This window comes from Pseudopodoces humilis, chromosome 15 (assembly GCF_049639895.1).
Source record: "Pseudopodoces humilis isolate 2021_Gansu_Grassland_sample_001 chromosome 15, ASM4963989v1, whole genome shotgun sequence".
Lineage (NCBI taxonomy): Eukaryota > Metazoa > Chordata > Aves > Passeriformes > Paridae > Pseudopodoces > Pseudopodoces humilis.
The window spans coordinates 3,826,809-3,849,398 of NC_142214.1; the positions used below are offsets into that span (position 1 = coordinate 3,826,809).

A 22,590-nucleotide genomic window follows, 5' to 3' on the forward strand; every position below is an offset into this window, starting at 1 on the left:
CTTTGATAAGTGCCCATTAATTCAGCAATTCCCAATCTGTCCATCAGTCAGTCATACTTAAAAAATATGTCTGTCAGGACTTAGGTGAAGTAATCTGTTGATAATTACACAATAAGAAGGCATCTGAAATCTGAATATCATTTCTAAACTTTTTGAAAAGTCTTGATGACAGCAAAATCAAAGTTTATTTCACAGCAAACAGGACATTGAAGGTAACTGGGAATATGTCAGAATATTTGACGCCAATTTAATTAAGAACAATTAATTCCAGGAAGATACTTTTTGAGAAGATAAAAGCAGAGTTGCAATATTTATCTAGGAACCTAACCATCCCTCCCAAACCATCAAGTGTTTCCTTTAATGTGAACAAAGAAAGAAGGAGGTGGTAAATGGAATGTGTTCTGATGTTCCCATGTGCTGAGGGATGGTTGTGGTGCTGAAGCACAGCCCTGGCCAAGTCTCCTCAGTGCCAGGAACCTTGGCAGGTGTGAATGTGCTTCCTGGGCCTTTCCAGCCAAAACAACATCTCACCATTACAGCCAGGTGCTCGGTGTCCAAAGCTGTGAACAGCAGGAAACCTGTTCTCCTTCTCACAGCAGACAGAGCCATCCATCCCTGCAAGCTGTATCCACAAAAATGCTCCTGAAACAGAACTATTTTCAACTGCTTTCTGTGACCAGAGCAGAGGAGGAACTGGCTGCATCAACTGAACTTCAGCATCACCTTCAGTACCTACAGCTGAACTCCAACCAAACACACACCCCTGATTCAGCTTCCACAACCACAGCACCCTGTGAAGTTACATTTAACAAGATGAAACATCTGATTTATAGAAATTTAGACATGAACTCTTGTAACAATTGTCACTAGAATGCACTGGTACTCACAAGCACCTCTCAGAGTTAGATACCTGTGCCTGCACTGTATGAAAAAGCACCTGGTGTTATTTGAATGTGTGTTTTCAGAGGGTTAACTTGGCATTTGTTGCCTTCCTCTGACATCTCCTAGTTCTTGTAGCAGATTAAATATTAAGTTATAAAACTCTATTCAGTTTCTTCTATAGAACGTGAAGTACATTTATTGCTAACATTTTTAGTAACAACTGTGTGACTTTACTACTATTTATTTTTCTGTACAAAGATAAGAATGATGTACTAGAACATAGAATCTATTCTGGTTTAGGACCATCAACAGAAAACCTGTTTTCTACTGCAGGACCACAGCCTGCCCTCAGAAACACATTCATTTCACAGAGAGAAAGAAGGTCAAAATTCTGGTCTGTCATGTTTTTATTACTGTTGATGATGCACAAGCCAGAAATAAAACAGCTTAACGTTCAGATCTTGAGCACAGTATGCAGGGCTGCCTGCCAGAAAGGATAAAACATACATCCTTCTAAACTCCACTGCTGCAGCCACCAGCAAGCAGGGAACCAGGATTTGTATTCCAGTGATGAGAATCTCCCATACCCTCACTCACCCCAATTTACAATTTTCTGCCTTTTTTAAAATTACTTAATATTTCCCCATATTTAACAACTTACTGAAAGAACCACTGAGATACATGTACTGTGTGTTTTTGCCATGACTCTGACTAGGAAGATAGTTTAGTTTGATTCTGAGAGGCTTTGAGAATATCTTGACACCCACAGCAGACAGGTAACTACAAAATCAGGTTATTTGAGCTTCAACAATTCATCATTTATTATTTCTCTGAAATAATTATTTAGAACAGTTCAAGTTACAGATGGCAATCTGCTGAGTTAATCTGCAGTAACATAAATGGATCATGTGTTTATAATATTTTCAAAATCTCATACTAAGAGAACTCTGTATAATACAAAATATGGTTTGAAAGAATTAAATAAAATCTGTGGTCTTAATACACACCTGGAGTCTTCCAAACCTCCAGCATCTGCACCAAATTGAGTGGAGATGTTACCAGAGAATGAGAGGCTGCTAAAGGATGCCCAAGACACTTTTATACAGAAGGTTTCTAGTGAGGTTTAGTGCCACAGCCCAGGTTGCACAAAGGGTCAGAGACTGCAGCCCCGTGCCCCAGGGTGTGTCAGGGTGGGAGCTCAGGCCAGTACACGTTCATCCTGAAGGTGTTTCTTACACCTGAGAGCTGATCCCTTGCAGCAAATACTACTGACTTCCAAAAAACTACTGACTTCCAAAAAACCGAGAGTGCTGCCAAAACCAGGAGAGCCTGTGAGTAAACCCAATTCACAGAAAAGGTCAGCAGGGACATCTACTGTTTTTCACTTAGTACCAGCCTAAAAATAACACACAAAAGCCCCTGGAACTAAATTAGCAGCCAACTTTGTACTTCCTTTCACAACCACTTTCATTTGTGCTCACAGTAATATCTGAACAGATTCCTACTACAGCTCTTGGATATCTCACGTATTCAATCCATCTTTGTGTTTCAGAACATTTTTCTCCTCCTGCAAGCTTAGCCACTGGGTATTCCCATCACCTCTAGAATAATTCTCCTCCAGGAATACCACTGGGAGTTTAGCATTAGCTTCTCCAAGGAGCAGAACTGACCAACAACCTCAAATAAACCTTCCTGAACTTGTTATTGTGTAAAGGATACTCTATGTCTTCAAACTAGAATTTCTTTCTGAGCTATACAAAGCAATAAATAACAACTACCATCAGAAGAAACATAGTTAAAATGTTGATATTAAAAGCAGATAAGTGAAACTCTTTCTTAAGAAGAGAAAATGAGAGGCTTCTGCAACAAAACAGAATAGCACAGTGCCAAGCTGAACTTAACTAAGCTTGAGGTTTTGGACAGGATTCATTTCTGCTTGTGGTATAAGTATGCACCACCTTGATTATCATTTAAAAAAATATTGACAGCTTGCCTTCTCATACCAATGCCTGGTAACAAATTCCAAATGTTTTGTCACATTTCTTGTGAGCAATGCCATCTGCCAGAGGTGGCATTTCATGGCTGTTTACCCTGACTCCCTCCAAGAATTCATCTGCCACTATCTAATGCTGCCTGAATAAAGGGGATTAAGACTCTGATGCAACAGAGACTATTGATAATTTGGTATAATTGGGAAGAAATGAAGATAAATGAGGTTGAGGATGGAGAGGCAATTAGTTGAGCTGCCTGTACAGCTGTGTTCTCGGCCTGGCTCCCCTGGCCTTTTCTTTGGTGAGGTATGTGCAAATTAAACATAATGACAAATACACTCTTCCCAAAGCTCTTTAGTTTGCAAAGCTTGAAGATCTGTTTTTCACTTCTGAGATTCTGTGTAAAAAAAAAAAAGAAAGGACAGAGGATCACACTCTCTGCTGAGGTTTTTAAAGAGATGCACTTTGTCCCAACACACCTATGGCTCAGTACCTGTGGTTCCAGCTCGGTGTTCCCAGGGTCCAAAGCCCAGAGCTTTATCCAAAAGGTGAAGGATTTTTGTTCCCTCGGTGCCACAGCCAGCCTTGGTCATTCCACAGCTCCAGATGTCTCTGCTACCTCCGTGCTGCCAATATCCTCTACCCATGGCACTGGTCAAACCATGATCCCCCTAAAGCCAAGCCCCACAGTTTGCAGCTGAACCTCCACTTCATAAATTATACCAGCTTTTAAAAATACTGGTCAAAAAACCTTTTGAAACTTCTAAAATACACATTTTACTCTACAAAACATAGTGGAAGTGGTAGGAATTTTTAGTCATAATACAAAGACAGCTACCCAAATAAAAGCCTTAGTTCTAAGCTCCATTATTCAGGTGAGGCCAAGTAATCAAGCTTGAATATCTTGACAGATATTTAAATTTCAAGTGGACATGGTCAGACTACAAACCTCCAAATTAGAGGGTACAAATCTGCAGTCTGATTTGCAGTTCTCATTTCAAATTTACTGAGATCCATTCATACATATACATGTAGAACTGCCCCCATATGGGGCTGAACATAAATGTAAAGTAACACACATTTGCCACAAGAAATGGCATTACATGTTTCACATAAAATTCTAACAGTTTTTCAGAAATGCCAAATAATGCAAGATCCCTTTCAGAAAGAAATGTAGTATTTGCAGAAGCAGCTTTGGTTTGCAGACATGTTTTCCCAACCACCCAGCACACGTTAATTTTCAGATTTCACATACAGGTGATTCTATCTGAATTAAATGAAAGACTTCATAAAACTGCACATTTTTTGTCTGCATCCATACAGTCATCAGTTATTTAAAGAAGTATTTTATGGATTACTCAAAAAATTCTCCTTAGGTAGAGATAAAAGCCCAGTTTCAATGCACAGAAGAGATTTTAGAAGCCACATATCTTAAAAGAATAGCAATTTAGTACATTTATTTTGTAATGAATTTTCAACATAGCTGCTTTTTATTATACAATACAAAGAGCACATGTCTTTCTGAAAATTCTCAAAGTTAAAATCACTTGAAATTATCTCTTTTCAAATCACAGATATCCTACGTAATATCCTGCAAATACAGTGATTTTTTGCACATAAAAAACCTCACTCAATCTCAACACTCTTCTCTTCCCCACTACCTGGAGGTCAACCAACATTTCAATTTTACTCTATCTAATGTACTTTTTCATTTTGGATTAGATTTCTACAAAAGCCAAAAAAAACTCCCTTTTTATGAGACAAAGATGCTGGGAGAGAAAATATATATATATACTTCAGTTTATTAAAACTGACCTTGTTTTGCCTTAGTGAGGCTGAAAAGTCGGCTGAGGTTAAATTTTAAATTGTTCCTTTATGGAAAAGAAGGGAAGGGGAAGGGAAGGGGAAGGGGAAGGGGAAGGGGAAGGGGAAGGGGAAGGGGAAGGGGAAGGGGAAGGGGAAGGGGAAGGGAAATAAACCCATGAAAATTTGACACCGGCATGAACAGGACAAAAAGCTAGCAACAAAATAATTCCATTTTCCACGTTCATTTTGCTTTGTTTTCCCACTTCCACATTAAGACAATGCTCCAACTCCCTCTTCTTCCTCTGTTTCTCACAGCCCTTGCTCACAGTTGGGTGCTCATTCTCTCTACATCCAAATGCTCTCCTCAAATCATAAAAATTGACAGACTCACGATGACTGGAAGGGATTAGGGGAAGCTGTTCCTAAGAAAATACCCTGTATTTTTATACATTCCCTTCTCACTGCTGTTCAAATGCCTCTGTGATTAACAATGGGACTAAATATGAGTTCTGCTCTGCCTCTTCTCAGTTCTGAAAATCAGAATCACCCAATTTGAGGCATCAAATCAGACAACACCAATTTGACTCAATGATCTTGGAGGTCTTCTTCAACAATGATGGTTTTTTGATTCTACAGGTATAAGAGAAAATATACAATACACAACAGCCTTTTGACTGCTGGAGTTTCTTCTTGATTTCTTTGTCCCCTGCTTTTAAGTGATTGCTCATTTTCCCATTTTGTAATGGTACCTGCACCAATATTAAATTATATTTATAAGCTAAACCAAGAACTTTATTACAAAGGTAACTGTAATTTCTCAAACACAAAGCCAGAACAGAAAAAGAACTAACTGAAGAAATATTTCTGCAATTTGCAGATGATTAAATTTTGAAGGTGAGATGCAGCAACCATTTATTAAGTTGACTTGAAGAGCTGCAATTTGTGGTGTTTGCCCAGAAGAGCCAGCACAGAGCCATAACTGATGATCAGGGATAATAGCCACGGATTTCAGCACATTTCCAGAGCTCCCTGCTATATGCTGAGAACAACAATATCAAAAGGTTCCTCTCCCCAGCACTGCTGGTGTCAAGGTTAATGAGCTAAAACTTGTTAAATTGATATTACCAAACTAATGACTTTTTTATAGGATACTGTATGGATTTTGACACACAGGCTAATGTGGAATATTGCTGGTCTTAATTGAATTAGAAGTTATTGCATGTATACAATTAAGATACCTAAAAATGGGGGAGCTGTGACCACACTGTTCTCACATACCCCATGTGCTCCAAATAATACAGAAATACAGAATCCCAGACTGGCTGGGGTTGGAATGGACCATAAACCCAACATAAATCCATAAATCCAGCCCCATCCCTGCCATGGGCAGGGACACCTTCCACTATCCCAGGTTGTTCCCAGCCCCATCCTACCTGGCCTTGGGCACTTCCAGGGATGGAGAGTTAACAACCCCTCTGGGCAACTTCAAACTTTTAAATATTAAATTATTTAAATAATACAAAGATTATTTAAAAATATTTTACATCAACCATACCAAGCATTAAGGAACAGAAAAAAACAAATGCCTGGAGTCTCCATTCAAAATAGATGAGCGAACAACAGGAAAAAAAATTAATGAATCATATTAAAAAGCAAGGAGCTTATGAAAAATAAATTGCATTTGTAGATGATTAAATTTTGAAGGTGAGATGTTGTATAACGGCACCAACCATTTATTTCAGTGCCATAACTGCATCTAATAAATAAAATACTTCTTTTAAATCCAAACTGCAGATACACTTCTATCCTGATGACTTGGATTTTCCATTTCCACAGTACAGGGACAAGGTTTGGGCTGTAATTATTTGAGGCAGAAAGAAGAGCTGTTAGTTAGTTGGAGAGAAAATCAGTATCAGCTGTGAGCAATAGGACAATGCAAATATTTCTTCTACAGACAGAATCACTGACTTTAAATTCAGAGAGGCTCATTAGAGATTACCCTCCCAAATATAAGATACCTGCAAGTTTCATGCAAATTCCCATCTGTTTCAGTAGTATTTTTGTATTAAATTTCAATTTATCACTGACACAGAAATGCCATTTCACATACAAGATATACCCAGATATGCCTGGTGTTTAAAAAGTGAAATTAAAGATCTTACTCACGCTATACTGTTTTTTTAGTAAATGACTTATGCTGGATCTAAGATTTTACAGAGAAATGGAATAAAGTTGGACTCAGCTTCCAAAAAATATCTACTTTGTCAAAATCCAGAAAAACAGAAGAGGTGCTGCAAATGAGGGGGAATATTTCTCGAGGATGAAATGCCAAAATCCCCCTCACATCAAATTCTTACAGATAGTCAATCAACAAACAGATCCATAAGAACTTGCAAGACACTTCTTCCTACTGCCTTTCCAACTTCCCTCTGAAATATGAGAATATGAACCACAATTTAATTGATATTATAAGCTTTACAGGAAAAGGGGAAAAAAAGCAGCCTCTGATGGCCCATGACACCATAAATTGAGTACTCAGTTCTTACAGTTTCACTAGTCCTGAAGTTTCATTGTCTCCATCCTTAAAACAACCTTAGAAAGAAGAATCTGTTCTAATTTTTATATTATACAAATGTAGAACAGTAACTACCCCCCCATTTTCAACGTTTTAAATATCAATGCCTGTCTGATCTTAAAGGGAAGCTCAACATTTATGTCTTGTCTTGGTGATAAAGTTCATGAATATATAATGAGAGTGGAACAACTCTGCTACTGATTAAATGTCAAAAAAGGTTTTATTGTCAAATATATTGTAAATACAGAAGATATACAACAAAGAGCATTAATTGCAGATGGCTGTGTACAGCTTAAAAAATGCACAGCATCGAGACAGGAAATGCTGCTTTTCAGTTTCAACTATCAATTTTAATTTACCTTCAGAATGTACCATCAAGTCAATGTGTACAGAGAGAATGAACCAAAAAATGGCCAAACTCAACTAAACTAAATGCTCCACATTCCAGGGCAGATGTTAGTCTATATCCTAGGCAGACACAGCAGAATTCCCCAAAATTCTGGGTCTTTATTAGAATTTGTCTAAACTTTTGTGAAGATTTAGGAGAGATACAACATGAAAATCTGGTGAGGACAGAGAAAAGGCTGGAATAACCATCCTCAACTCAGGATGGGGTTTGACTGCCTGTTGCTGCAGGACACGCAGTGATTCACACAGATGTGTTGTTCGTTTTCTCTGTTCAGTTTCTTTTTCTTTTTTTTCTTTTAAAGACAAAAATGGCGACAACTGCCTGTGTAAATTTAAAAAATAAAATATCCAGTGTCTGTAGCTGACTGCAGGTGAACAGAGGTCAGCAGAATGCTGCTGCCAGGACATGCCAGGAGAGTGAGTCACTCACGTTTATAGGGGATCAGTGTCTGTACAATGGGTGAAATTCTCTGTCTCCATCACATTCCAAACTCCAGGCCCAAGCACCGGCCTTGACCGAGGCACTGCCCTGGCAGGGACCAGGAGGATCTGAATCACCTGGAGAGAGGCCAGGGGAGCACAGGGAGAAGTGACCAGGGGTGAGGAAATCCTCAGTGTGAGTCCTTCGGGAGAGCAGGCTGCTCCATGGAGGGAAGGGACAACAGGCAGGAGCTCACTAAATATCTTCACTTGATAAAGAACATGTTCAGTCATAAAAAGGAGTAAATTGTTCTCTGTAGTCACAGTGTACAGGACAAGATGCAGCAAGGAAAGACTTTTAACAAGGAAGACTTAGGGAGAACATTAGGAAAAATGGCCATGATCAGAAATCTTATGAAATTTCTAAAATTAAGCTGGGCAACTGTCAGTCAGACATGAGGCTGGCAGAGCTGGAGTACGGTAAGGAAACAAGTCTGAAAGTGCTGGTTTTGATGATCTTGAACACCACAAGCTGCAGCAGAGAAACCAGACCCAGAGGCAGAGCCATCCTGCAGGGTGGAACTGTCCTGAACTCACCCTTCTACCTGAGCCAGGTGTGAGCAACGTGAGCCAGCAGAGCCCACCCACCACAGGAGCACCGTCCTGCACTGTGGAACCTCCCTCAAACACACAACTGGCCAATAAATACATACTAGTTAGCTACCAGGTAATATAATGTCAGTTGTGTTTCCAAAATAATAAAGCACTTGAAACTTCTATTAAAAACCTACACATTTTTCCTTTAGATTATGGACAAATTAGTAGCTTCAATTATACGGTGCCAACAACATTTTCTTCTCCATGACTAAATGGACCACATTTTAATACTCTTCAGTGATCTTATTAATTTAAATTAACCTTCTATCAAATTAAGAATAAGAATTTCATTTGAGGAAAAGATGTCTCAGCCATGGAAATTAAAGCCTCTGGTGGATAAAGGTAAATTTACTCTTGGTCTGAGACAACACTGCTGGTCTTTCCTCATTGTGACTATAATGATCTGATAAACTGCTGCTCTTGTATACAGTCAAGGGTGGGGTTTTTTTTAAAAGGAGCTAAAAACATAGACTACCCACCTGTATCTATTTTTAATTTGGTAATGACTGTACTTGCTAAAATTCTACCAAAATGTCACTCACAGCTTTGGATTCCAGCTTTTTTTAAGCAGAATATGGAGCAGAAAGCATAACCTATTATGCAAAACTGTCAGATGCTTACTTTAAAATCACAGAAATAAATGCATAAATCCTGATTTTCTCATGGATCAAAACTTCATTAAAGGAAAATAAAACTTGAATCTAAGTGCAGAAGAGAGCCAAGGTGTTCTATAAAAAGCAGTAGGGTTCTGATCTATGTGTGTCCTGCTTACCCACACAGCCCCTGCTCCACAACTAAGGGATGCCTTGTACTCCGTGGGTGCAAGGAGAGGCAGAATTACTGGAGACCACGGTGACTTCTGTCTCATCAAATTCACAGATCAGCCAGACATTTCAACAGCACCAACTGTTGCAAGGAAAACTGCTACCGAATCTCAGCTGCAGAAATGTCAGCTCAGGGCACGCCGCACAAATCCACTGCTGAATCCTTAACTAAAAACGGTATTAAAATTTTTAGGGGGGGGGGTTAATGCTACTCCTTTAAGTGAGAAAATATTCCAAATAATCACACCACAAACATTTCTTGCCTCAAACATAAATTAACTGTATGTTAGGGGGATTTTTTTAAAAAACCTGATTAAAATTGTAATTCATGAGGCTCCTGCTGTTGGCAGCTGTATCGCTCCCAATGACATCCTTTGGGGGACTCTCAGCATGTGGCCCACATCAAAGGTAATATGCCAGTTTTCATCCTAACTTATATGTGCCTTAACAAGAATGTGCCAGCCTTTACAATGTCATTAAAATACTGAAGTACTTTCTACTGTTAAAATATCATTAATGTGAGACTGAAGTGGACTCACTACTGTTAACAAAGGCAACCATCACTAATATTTGCTTTTACTGGGGTTCTTTATAGGACTCCTCAAATCCTTACACCCTGTAATGGGAAATTAAACCAGCAGAGTTTGAACATGTTACTTTGTGCAAAATGATCAGCAGATTCTCTGGAAACAAGAGTACATACAAGGACCTGGGGTGGGGGGGAAGATGTATCTGACATTTTATTTCCCTATCCTTGCACTGTGGGAAGCCTGCAAATCCCTGAGCACTCCTGGCACCCCACCCTGCCAGAGCTCTGCTGGTCACCACTCGATGCTGCCTGTTCCTGGGTCTGCTTTTGCTTTTTCCAAGGATGTTTCAACATAAAATTCAAGATGCACCTCACAGGGGTAGACCTGGATCACGCTTTTCCCCTTCCTCACCTTTCTGACCCCAGGCAGAGGCTCTTCCCCACCTTGTGACTGCAGGGACAACCCTCTCCACACCGTGTCCTTCAGCAGCCACAGGAGCCTGCTAAAACATCTGAACTGCAGTGGTTTTCCTTTGAAAGTGTGGGGCATCCAATCTGCCTCGCTCTTCATAAAATTTTATACAGAAAGTACTAAATTTGGTGTGTTTCTGATCAGTATCACTCCCCACAGAGCTGTGGAGCCCCTGTGCCCTGCAGATGAACATGAGACCTTGTCTTAATGGGGACACTTTAGAGCCACCTGCTTTCCTTCAGCACACTGGTAGGGGCCACAGATTTCAGCTACTACCAACAAAAATGAGAATTATAACCAAGGAAAAAATGCAGCCTTGGCTCTAGAGAGGCCAAAATGATTTATGACATCAAGACCTAGTAAAGAGAGTAATACTCTGAAGGGACTGTGTGAGCTCAGCCCTCACTCACATCTTCTGTGCCCACTCCTAATTACTTCAGTTACGACTGGAAAAGTGTTTTAACAGACAAAATTAATTATTTTGAATAATCCTTCTGAAATATGATATGCATTTTAATTGTATGCAACCCATCATTAATTAAAGTTCTCTACCTTTTGGTGCATTCATTCAAAGATGGTATCAGTGACAAAGCAACAACTCCAAGAAGATTGTTTACTAAATTAAAAATACAGCTGAAGGGGTTAATATACTCTTGTGATACACTTAAAGTAATGCTAAAATGTTTTCATTCGAGTTTTTACTAGACATTATTCTTCCACTCTTTAAAATCAATCTCTTTGTTCCAGGAACACATTTCCTGTCAATAAAATGAAAAATGATATAGATTTAGGAGGATAGTGGTCTCAGCGTAGCATCTCTCATATTATTATTCCAGTATCATCTGTTACAAAGTAAGACCAATTCCCACATCTAATTACAAACAGGATTTCAGAGTCATTAAACAAAATACATTTCCATTAGTGCTGCTGTAAGAAGATAGGGGAAAAAATGAAGATTAGTTCATGCTGCACCTCTGTTTTTCAAGCTTTGAAGATTTAGACCTCTGCACTCTGAGACTATAAATTTGTAAAGGATCTGAAAGGTGACAGACATGTGAAAGCTCTCAATTCTCCTCCATTTAGCCATACCATTTACATTTTTTCATTAGTTTATCTTTTGCTGCACTTAGTTCTGATGGCAGATATGGCAAGAATCTGGAGAGGTTGTTTATGATCACGCCGTGGGCAACCAGGGGTATTTGATTTGGCGTTAGGCAGGGCTTTTTAACAGATATGAATCTTGATTTTCTATATTAAATTTGTTCCAGCAAAAGTTAGAAATCATTGGAAGGAATTCTGTCTTTATTTAAAAAAAAAAAAAAAGTATTCTGAGGAAAAAAAGGAACAACAGTTCTTTGACTTCAAGTAAGATAACAACCAAAATATACCAAGGAAACAGATTGTGTGAGATCTTTAACTGCTGAAATATAAACTTACTAGCATATACATTCTCCATTTGTAAACCCTTAGCAGTATCTAATATCTAATTGTCATGAATCCATTAAAAATATACCCTTGGGAATTACCCACTCAAAAAGCATTCACACAAACCCAGAGCTTCATGAGTTAACAACAACTTTTCTAAAAAGCCAGTATAAGATAAAACCTAAATTTGCTTGATCTTCAAACCAGTTTACATTAGCTCAGGATGTTATATAAACACAGTTAATTTCATCATGTGTAAGATAAGCATCAAAAACCTGAAAGAGAATTCCTCTCACAGAAGAAGATGCCTCAGTTACAGAGGACAGAGAATTTAATTTTCAAAACTCTTCTGGAGTTACATTTCCTTTATTAGTTTTAAAATTAAGCCAGAGCTATTTCACATTTCTCAGAGATGAGTGTCAGTCAATCCAAATATGTAAATATTACCTGATGTGTCAACAATTATGTCTGAATCATTACCTACATTTACTATATTTATGTTTAAATTTAAATGAATCCTTAAAAAAATACAGGTTTTTTTATATAATACATGCTTTCAATAGGTAACTGCTTAAGAATGTATCTAAACTGGGACCTTGAATAAGTTCACAGGTAAAAAAATTCAATTTTGCACTCTACTGAAACTCAGGTTCACTAAAGCCTCCTAAAATTCTTGGTACTAAACCCTGCCCAGTGCTGGGGTAACGCAGCACAAAATATCCACTGACACTCACTCTCCAAAAAAACCACAATTTGCTGAAGAAATTGGTATCTGCATTGTATTTCCAAGCTTCCCACATGGAGTTTGTATTCTTGGGATAACTGAGAGGGCAGCAGCCCACTAGGAAGGAACAGGAGAGAAAACAGCACAGTGCAAACTGTGACCCAAACAAACAGCATTAAGGCATGAGGAGTTGGATCTTAAAAATGAAACAGCACAACCACCTTTTCCTTCAGGATTATCAGTGCCAGGGAGGCGTCACTTTTATCATCCACGGGGAATTCTCTGCTCCTGTCACTCCCCAGTCACGGCTGTTTTCTGACAAGCAGCAGTGGGGAAAGCTTCCTAAAGCCCCCACGTTATGAGAATGTTTGAGTTCCTTCACTCCACTTTCACTGAAAAAGCTTAAATAAACTTCACCATCACTTCCACGTGGGTTCAAAGAAGTTTCACGGAACCACAACTCCAAGGCTAAGGATGGAAGCACATCCTGAAATCCACCAATCCACTCCCTGAATCTCCTTTGGGTGTGGGTGAAACCCCCCTGGGCAGATCCTGTCCCAACAGGGGCCAAACATCCCCTCTCTGCCTCCTCACCTTCCCTCCCTCACCCTCACCAGCACCAGCACAGGAGCTGCCTGCAAAAATAGCACAGAGGTCTCAATTTTTAGGATAAAATGTTTTAACGCGTCTGCTCGAGCTGGAGTCAAGTCTAGTTTTTGGATGAGACAGCACAAAACCTAAAACATGTTAAATTCTCTCTTGCTTCAAGACTGCACTGATCCCTCCTGGTCAAAGGACAATTTAAGAAAATTCATAACTATTTCAAAAAATTCTTAACTCTCTGCTCAAGTAACACAAAAATACTTTCCTTAACAACAGGCAAAACGACTTAATGAAATCTACGTGGTACTCAAGGATTAAAAAAACCTGTTCTCTGGTCCTGTCATTTTTACATTCTTACAATAAAATAACAGCCTTGGCATCCTGCTTTTTAGAAGAAAAGACCTACCTCTTTTGACTTTTCAAGCACTTGAAAATTTTAAAAGAGAAAAACTAAAAAATGCTGACCGTGTAATAGCTGGGTATTCATGGTGGGTGGAGAACATGAAAGGTTACAATATGGATCTGTGCCTACGCGTTTCTTTTCAACTTGAGCAGCATCCTCCTGCTTCTGCTAACTCGGCAATCATACAGCTGACAGATTTCTGGGTTTTCTAAATAATGCATGGGATTTTCTTTTAACATGTCAGTGCAAAAGTATCAATTCTGCCCCTGTGTCGTTTGTGATGCTGATTTTCCTTGACAGCATTCCATTAAACCAATGAGTTTTTCCCCTCCTGATGGTTCCTTAAATATTCCTCTGAGTGATGTATTTGTGGTTTTTTAAACAGATTGTGAAGGATGTTTGCATTTGTGAGAAAACTGCATGGCAGGTACTGAAGGGAAAGAAGGATAAAAAGATAACACTTTTTTTTTTTTTCTATGAGAGAGCTTTTTCTCTGATCCTCATATGCCAAAAGCTTGGGTGTTTTTCCTTTCTTTTCTGCCTAACTTAGCTCCTTGTCTGGAAATTAAGCAACAAGACTCTACATACAGAATAACATTTTGACTTCCTAAGGAAATACCACTGAAACACTTAGTTCTGTTTGATATCTCTCCTGGGAAAGCAAAACACATTTCTTAAATCATGCATGCTAACTCCAAAAGCCACCAGAAGGAAATACCTGCTCTATTCTTTGCTCGGAGGCTCTGCACACACGGCTCCTGTCACGACTGCCATGCACTGATCCTTCCCTGCTCAGGCAGCTTGGGGGACATCCAGGTAACATCACCCAGCCCCTGTCTGACAATCTATCCTATCTCCCACTTGTACAAATTACCTGCTGCCATGCCCTTAAAAAGAAAAGCCCGGATTTCAAGTAAGTTCCAAATCCCCCAAAGCAACGAGATGCTAATTTCCAGAACACGCCTCGCCTGCTTTTATGAAGGAGCTCATCTTCCATCAACACCTCCATGCAACCAGAAAGCTTTTGTTCTGTTTGTCTTCTACAGAACACCAAATCTGACTACGTGGCTGGGCTGTGAGTGAGCAGGAGTCAGCTCCAGATGCTCACTCCAGCCCTTCCTCACTTCCCAAGTGGAGCAGGAAAGGTCACAATCACTCCTGGCAAACCTCAGGTGCCACCAGCCAAGTGTCCTCTCCAAGGACTCACCTGGAGGAGCCAAAAAAGGAGGAACAGGATCTCAAAAGACTTTTGGCCACTGGGAATTTGAGATTCCAGAGGGATGGATTACCCCCTAGCCAGACACGACCTAGCTCTCCAAATTTAACCTTCCTGCCAGCAGAGGATGGAGAGGGACAGTGAGCCCCAGGGGACAGCCAGCCCAGGTTGGCTGGACTGTGGGGCCAGAGAGCCTCCAGAGCCAGATTGAAAGGGAGATTTTTCAACTGCCAGAGAAGTTTTGCTTTAACACTTCATATGATGAGTAGGAAGGTGCAAAAAAATCTCTTTCTCTTCTGCAGAGAGAGTGGAAGGAGGACATCAATGTTCAAATGTATAACAGCGTTCTTCACAGCACTGTGAACTAAAGCACTGCTTCAATTAAAAAAATATCTGCAAATTGAACTTTTGGGGGGAAATTTCCCCCCTATATTTTCAGTATTAACTCTTGTAGCATTTGTTTTACTAAGTTATTTAGAATATTCCAGCACCAAACTCCACCACTACTGAGATCATTGTAACATCATGAAAAGGAGGTAGGTAGGACATGATGGCAAAAGCACACCAGCTGGATTAGAAGCAGGAAAAGAAGTGGCACATTTATCCCCCACTTCCTTAGACACATTTTTAATATTCAATTCCACACCTGCAATTTGCTAGAGAACAATATAATATCTGAGGAATTAGTCACTGATCGTGTTAAATTGAGTTAGAATTCAGATTTTAAACAGACAGGACAAATTCTGGCTTCAGACAGTGAATTCTTTAAAGTTTCCATCATCATAATGATACACAGAGGAAGAAACTGTAGAAATGACAGGCTAGGCATCAATAAGAAGAAAACCCAAAATTATTTCATACCTCAACAGATACAGATGGGGATTGAGAGGAATATGCCAAGACATCCTCAACACTTTTTTTTATTATACTAATGGCCTGTATATAATGACACACTTGCAAAAAAATCTGGCAATAAAGCTTCAGGACTTCATACTGCTCAATTACATCTTTAATTTAAAATAAACAACAGCAAAAAGCGAGTACTCCACTCATCTATCAGACTGTGGGATGAGCAGGAAGGCACATATCCAAAAGTGAAATATTTAGTGGCACTGTAGGAAGTCAATGTGTACTGCTGAGGTAAAAACCCAACTTAATTGTTTTAAGTAAGATTGCAACCCTTTGAGTCTTTGTTACTGTAAAAAAAGAAAAAAAGAATCAAAGGAAGCAAAAGGTCCTCAGCTCTGTACAACCATATTTCTGATTTGACAGCTACAATTATAATCATTCAGACATCTATTTCCCACAAACTCTCCACAACCATAACCTTTAGTGATTAATTATAAAGTTCCAGGAGCAATAGTACACAGACTAATTTCCTAAAACAATAAAACACAGAATTTCTCATTTGGAGCTAAATGAAACACGAACAGGTTGTTATTCATGCTGAAATCTAGATGCAGAGTCATGTTGCAACCATTACAGAAGCTATTAAACACAACCTCAAATCAAAGAAACTGTAGGTCTCTCTCCTAAAATAAAATGTTTTTCTCACTTATGATGTTTCTGACTCCTTTGCTCTGTTCCTTTCCACCTCTTCTTAGTAAAAAAAAAAATCAAAATTCGATTTTCTTCCTCATTTCACATCCCCATTTTATTTTTAATAGTCATTTAAACTTTAAGTCTAGAGCAAAGCAAGCAGTTGGTGAAGGTTTCACGCACAAAGAATTATCCTGGTGTTCCCTTCACAGCAGATCAAAGTTACAACACATGTATTAACTCTAAACAAAATTCCCACTCTCTTCATGCCACACCAGGTTTTCTGTAGTGAGTGTTTAGTAATTTTTTGGTTATTTTATATGGTGAAAGGTACAGACAACTTTTAGTCTCCTTTCATGGAGATTTTCCATTTTGACATATCCTGCTCAATGGAAACCTTTGTCATGTGACCCACCAATAAAGGAGGAATCCACATGTTACAAAATTATCCCAATGCTCACATTGCACATATTGCAAAGAGGGGAAATTGTGATTCTTTAGCAGGATTAGGGTTGGTTCTTCCTGATATTGCTCCATCTGCAAACAACACTGGCACCAGAGCCAGAATTTGCTCTTGGCAATTTCACTGCATCAGGCAATGAAAAGGGGAAAGAATTGAGAAAATATCTGTATGGAAATGCCACCACACTCTTATTCTTGGGTCCCACTGTAACTAAAGTCAGTGGGAATTTTTCCAAATATTTAAATTGGTATGGAGTTGGTTGTAAAACTCATTGAATTGCTAAACCACAGAACTCCCCTGTGAAGTGCCCACCTTGATGCACTGTCCAAGGGCTGGTGTGACAAACCCCTAAAAAACTTCTTGTTCCGTGAGGTACCTAAAATAATCACATTAATGTAGATTCTCCCCATATGAGGTACATGAATTTTGCCCTACACAAACAACACAGAAAACCATGAGCATTCAAATTAAACTTTTATACAGAGGCTTTTAAAACCCCCATAACCAACCCTACATCTTTTCTGTACGAAACTTCCTTACTCTTCTGTAGCAATTCTATCTTCAGTCCTTTTTCTCAGCATTCATTGAGCTTTCAGAATTCATTCTGAACTATCTAAAACTATTTCAGTTACAACCACTGAATAGGCTTTTCCAGTGCTTTTATTTCTGAATTCAATGTGAACTAATTGATTAGGGTCTGAGAGGTGAATAAGAAATACATATCCTACAGAACAGGAAGCTGGAGAAAGGTTTAATGCATGAGTTAGAAGCCAGATTTCTTCAAATACAGATGAGTACACAAAATTAGCAAAAGGCAATACCACTTTTGGAAAGACTGCTTTGTGCATAATTTGTAATGAATTCAAAGTTATTCCTTTAGAAAATGAGTCTAAGACCTCCCAGCTGCTGCTTTATTGGTCTAATAAATTACCATTTTGATGGTAGGATGCAAATGCAGCACACAGCAGCCAGGCTTTGCCTTGGGAGCCGCGGGAATGCCGATGGGAGAGCGGGATGCCGCGGGGATCACGCCGTGCCTCTCCTCTTGAATTAGTAATGGAAACAAACAAAATATGTTCCCCAAGTGGCAAAAGTGTAGGATGCAGTAAAAAGTGAAGCCAAGGGAAACTGCCCTTTATGTAACAGGTATCAGAGATAAAATGGATCTGCCTGGTTCCAGGTTCTCTACACTGTCCAAGTAAAAATCTCTTCTATTCACCTGGAAGAACATCAGAATAAACAAAGACTTCCTCTCCAAAGGATCCATTTTGACTTCACCTTTGAACCCGATTCCTGGGGAGTTGGGACTTGGGGAGCTTAGCTGAAATTTATATTCATATTTATATAGCACATGAACGTGTTCTGTGCCAGGACCTCCTGTCCGAGGTGACTCCAGCCACAGCCAAGGATTATCACAACTCCCCTTCACAGCTGTGCTTTGCAAATATCCATCCAAGGAAAGAACAAAATGCAGAAAAGCCGTAACTTGGAGATGGAGCATTCCCTGCCTTACCTTTCTCCAGTGACCTCTGGAGCTCAGGAGTTCCAACAACCTGACCTTCTGGAAACTTTCCATCATTTACTGGAGAACCCCAGACAGTGTTATTGCCAATGGATAAATCTTGGGTTACTCCAGATGGATTTAGGGGGCACTTTAAAAGTCTGTATCCAAATCCAACCCCAATGAAGATGGTCCTCATCAGTATTTTTCAAACAATTAATGAAGGGAGCTGTTAGGAGGAAAACTGGAGGAATATGGAGGAGTGAGAGCACTAATTTTGATTTAGCACCGGTAGAGCAAAGCTTTCAAAATACAAGAGCCCAAGAATTTAAGAGCCAGTTGTTGAGAGCTCCAGGGCAGCTCAGGGGCACAGCATCCCTTACCTGCATTAGAATTGAGCTCTTCATTTTCTGACTCAGTTCCATTTTGACTCCCACTTCCATGAAGGCTGTTCATGGCCATAAGTTTCATTTTCTGTAGCTTCATAGCCTCTGCCATGGCAGCTGCTGTCAGACCTGGAGAAAGAGAAATAAATAATATGCAGTGTCACTGCAAGTTTGATCAGAACATTCCTTTTCTGTAAAAAAAAGTCATATAAATTAAATTCCCATTCTTAGTCCAGTTAAGTAATGCTATTCCTGAACACCATCTTTGTTTTAAAGTCAAGTTACTTCAATCCACCATTCTAAGAATAAAAAAAAAAAAATCTTTCATGTTTATTTTTCTTTTTAACATGTGCAGCACAAAGAAATATTTATTTAATGGTATCCCTTTTGATTATACTTTTAAATATAATTTCCTGTCACTTTGATCACCTTGTCACTTTGATCACTTTCTGCTTGACTTATTTAGCTGCAACAGAATTTCCACACCCAGAGTAAGATACAGTATTCCTTAATTTCAACAGTTCAAAGCCCATTAACATGTAATAAGTACAGCACTCATTGTTCTATTATGCATCCAAATATTGCTTTGTCCTTTTGGGAATCTGTTGGTTTGGATCAATATTATTGTAACTGGAAAATACCACATTGGAAATGTGTAGAAAAACACAATATGGATAATTACAGAATCAATCCCACTTTTAAGAGACCATTAAGACCAGCAGAAATTCACAGAATTAAGGGGACTATTGGAAGAAAGTTTTCAAATTATTAAAACCCAATTAATTTCCAGTAGTAAAAGAGAAGAAGCAGAGTAACATCAGTCTACAAGGCTATCATAATTATCATGTTTTGTTTGTTTTTTTTTTTTTAAGTTTCCCAGTATCTTTTTTTTTTTTTGTAAGTGCAAAGTTTTTATCATTTTGCCTTGGTCACTAAATAAATAATCAGATTTTCCTCACACAGTACCAAATTACTTCTACTCTGGGCCAGATGTGACTGAAAACAATCTGAAGTTTTTGCAGGAAAATCCAAGAGATACGGGCACAAAACCAAAAATAAACAGGTACAATTGTTTATTCATTCAATTATTAATTAAATGGATTTATTCTTCCCCTCAGTACAGCAGGACTTGCCTTTATTATTTGCTACCTAGTTCCACAAAACCACTGAACTGCATTTATTAAAACCCATGATTTTTTTGGTGGTGTTACCTGTTCTAGCAACCCACTAAGGTATCGTACATCAAACCAGAATTATAACATCTGCTTCTGGAAAGCATTGCTTATTGAGAGATTTAGATACTGATTAAAGGGAACTAATAATTTTCACACCCTACCCATAAATTACAACACTCTTCTAAAAGCTGCCACGAGTTTGACATTCAGATTGGCTCTGCTGCTCCTCTAATGGGCTTCACAAAGTTCTCATTATTTCAGTAAGACTTAAGAAAGGAAGTGATCCAGGACTGCTTGGAGAGGGACACCTTTTATCTCATATGGACACAGCAATTTAGTCAAGTTCAGCAAAGATATTCTGATCATCACCAGTAATTTTGTCTTTTAGGTTATTTAAGGCACCCCTCACTTCATACAAAAGACCAGTACACTGTAATTTTATTTTCAACACCCTTTAAAGTTCTTTTACAAATGTTACAGTTTTTTTACCAAGCAGATAAAAAATCTTGATGTTTAAACTCTTGTTTTTATTTCACACACTCTCAGTTAATCCATCACAGAATACATCTTCAATGATAAAACTCTCCACACACTTTCTGGAGAAGATTAAATAGTCTGCAAACTTTTAAGCTTTTTTTTTCCTTAGGGAAAGTTAGTGGGATTGCTCTTTGACTGAATTTTACATTATTTTCAGGAAGTAAAAACAACGAATCATCATCATCATGATTCTGAGGAACTGACTGTGTTCAAGATTTCCAGGCACCTTTTCACTTTCTATTTTTAAACCATTTGCAAAGGATTCACATACATTTTAATGCTTACAAAAATATAGTGTCAGAACATGGAGTTTTTTCTTATAACATTTTATAATTTGTATGTTCCCAGGGATGCACAGATAAACCAATATTCCAATGTTCTCATCAGGGTTGGTATTTATACAGGTTCTTGATATAGACTGGAAGTAATGAAATTTAATTAAATATGCAGAACAGTAAAGAAACTATTTATAAGGATGTAAATAGAGAATGGAAAATAAATTCAGATCTTTAGCAAAATGTTCAGAGAAAAGACAAGAGAAAAAATTATCCAGGGTACTGTATTTAAAAAAAACAAAAAACAAAAAAACAAAACAAAAAACCAAACCAAACCAAACAAACAAACAACTCCCCCTCACAAAAAAAGAAAAAAGGAAAGAAAATAAAAGAAAACTCCCCCAAAACCTTCTACTGCACAGTTGTAGCAGAAATGTAATGAAGGCAGAAAGGTACCACAGAACAAACAGAAAATAATAAACACAGTCCCCAAATCACCACGATGCTGCCTGCAGAAATTAAAGGTAATTATTGTCAGGCATTTCTGAGCTCCCTAACCAGACACAGCTGCCATAAGGACACCAGCCAAGAAACAGTGATGGATCAGAAAACTGTGCTCTGCCATCTGCCACACCAAAGTCACTCCAGCAGCAAAAGTTTCAAGAGTAAAACACAGCCCTAGTGCAGAAAGCACCAAGGTCCTGCACAGCCAGGCACAAGCTTGAAGATAGAGCTGAGATTATCCCTAAATTCAGTGTCTACAAAGTATTCTCTCACTCACTCACCCCCAGTCTTGAACTGAAAGTCACAGAACCTGGCTGAGGCACTTTAAAATCAATGTACTAATTCTTCAGCATCTCTGAGTGATAACAAAATTGAGGCTAAAGCAAATGGGTTCAGCAGTAAGGGAGTGTTGCTGATTGAAATGATGGCAGCAAACAGGCAGCACTGGCATAATCTTCAACTACGTACCGCCATGGTTAACCCTACTATTATTTCATTTAACCATTAATAAAACTTCTTTCTATAACTGACTCTGCTTGGGCTAGCTGTGGAGAAGAGGGCTATTCTTCAACTGACTTATTTAAGGATCTACAAAGAACTGAAGAATCATTTCCATCCTCTTGGATGAATCATTATCAGCAGTAGAATCTCACTTAGAGCACCTCACTTTGAAAAATGTCCTGGGAATTGCTGTAACGTTTACATCTATCCCTTTACTTCCCCCTAAAGACAAAAAAAAAAAGGATCACTAGGAAAATCCACGTGCTGGATTACATACTTCAAAGCTTCTGGTTTTTCCTGTCCATTTGCACTTTAAATTTTCCTTTCTTCAGTTACCTTCTGCCAGCTGCAATCAGTCAGGGAACACCCAGGAAATAAACTGTGGACGTTTGTTGTCAAACAGGGACATCCTTCACAACAGCCCAGCAGTCTGGGCACAGTCAGGATGGTTTCCTGGCAAGGCTGTCCCCAACCCCAGTATCCCCAGTGACCTGGGCTGGCAGGGAGCAGCTCCTGCTGGGATCTCTGAGAGAGACACAGAATCTGGGAGTTCTGTGCACAGGGATCCCATCCCAACTGCTCCATGATCCAGGGGTCCACAGGGATCCATCCCAACTGCTCCATGATCCATGGATCCACCGGGATCCATCCCAACTGCTCCATGATCCACAGGGATCCATCCCAACTGCTCCATGATCCACAGGGATCCCATCCCAACTGCTCCATGATCCAGGGGTCCACAGGGATCCCATCCCAACTGCTCATGGTGTGCAT

The 22,590-nt window shown here is 39.1% G+C and overlaps 1 protein-coding gene across 5 annotated transcripts in view; it reads right to left on the reverse strand.

The window, feature by feature from the left end:
• DACH2 (dachshund family transcription factor 2) overlaps window positions 1–22,590 on the reverse strand; it is a 245,733-nt gene that overhangs the window by 65,885 nt on the left and 157,258 nt on the right. For all 5 annotated transcript variants that reach the window (XM_014255252.2, XM_088062631.1, XM_088062630.1 and 2 more), the window contains exon 3: window positions 18,822–18,953. In XM_014255252.2, the coding sequence (XP_014110727.2) occupies window positions 18,822–18,953 (132 nt within the window). The remainder of the gene's footprint in view (window positions 1–18,821; window positions 18,954–22,590) is intronic.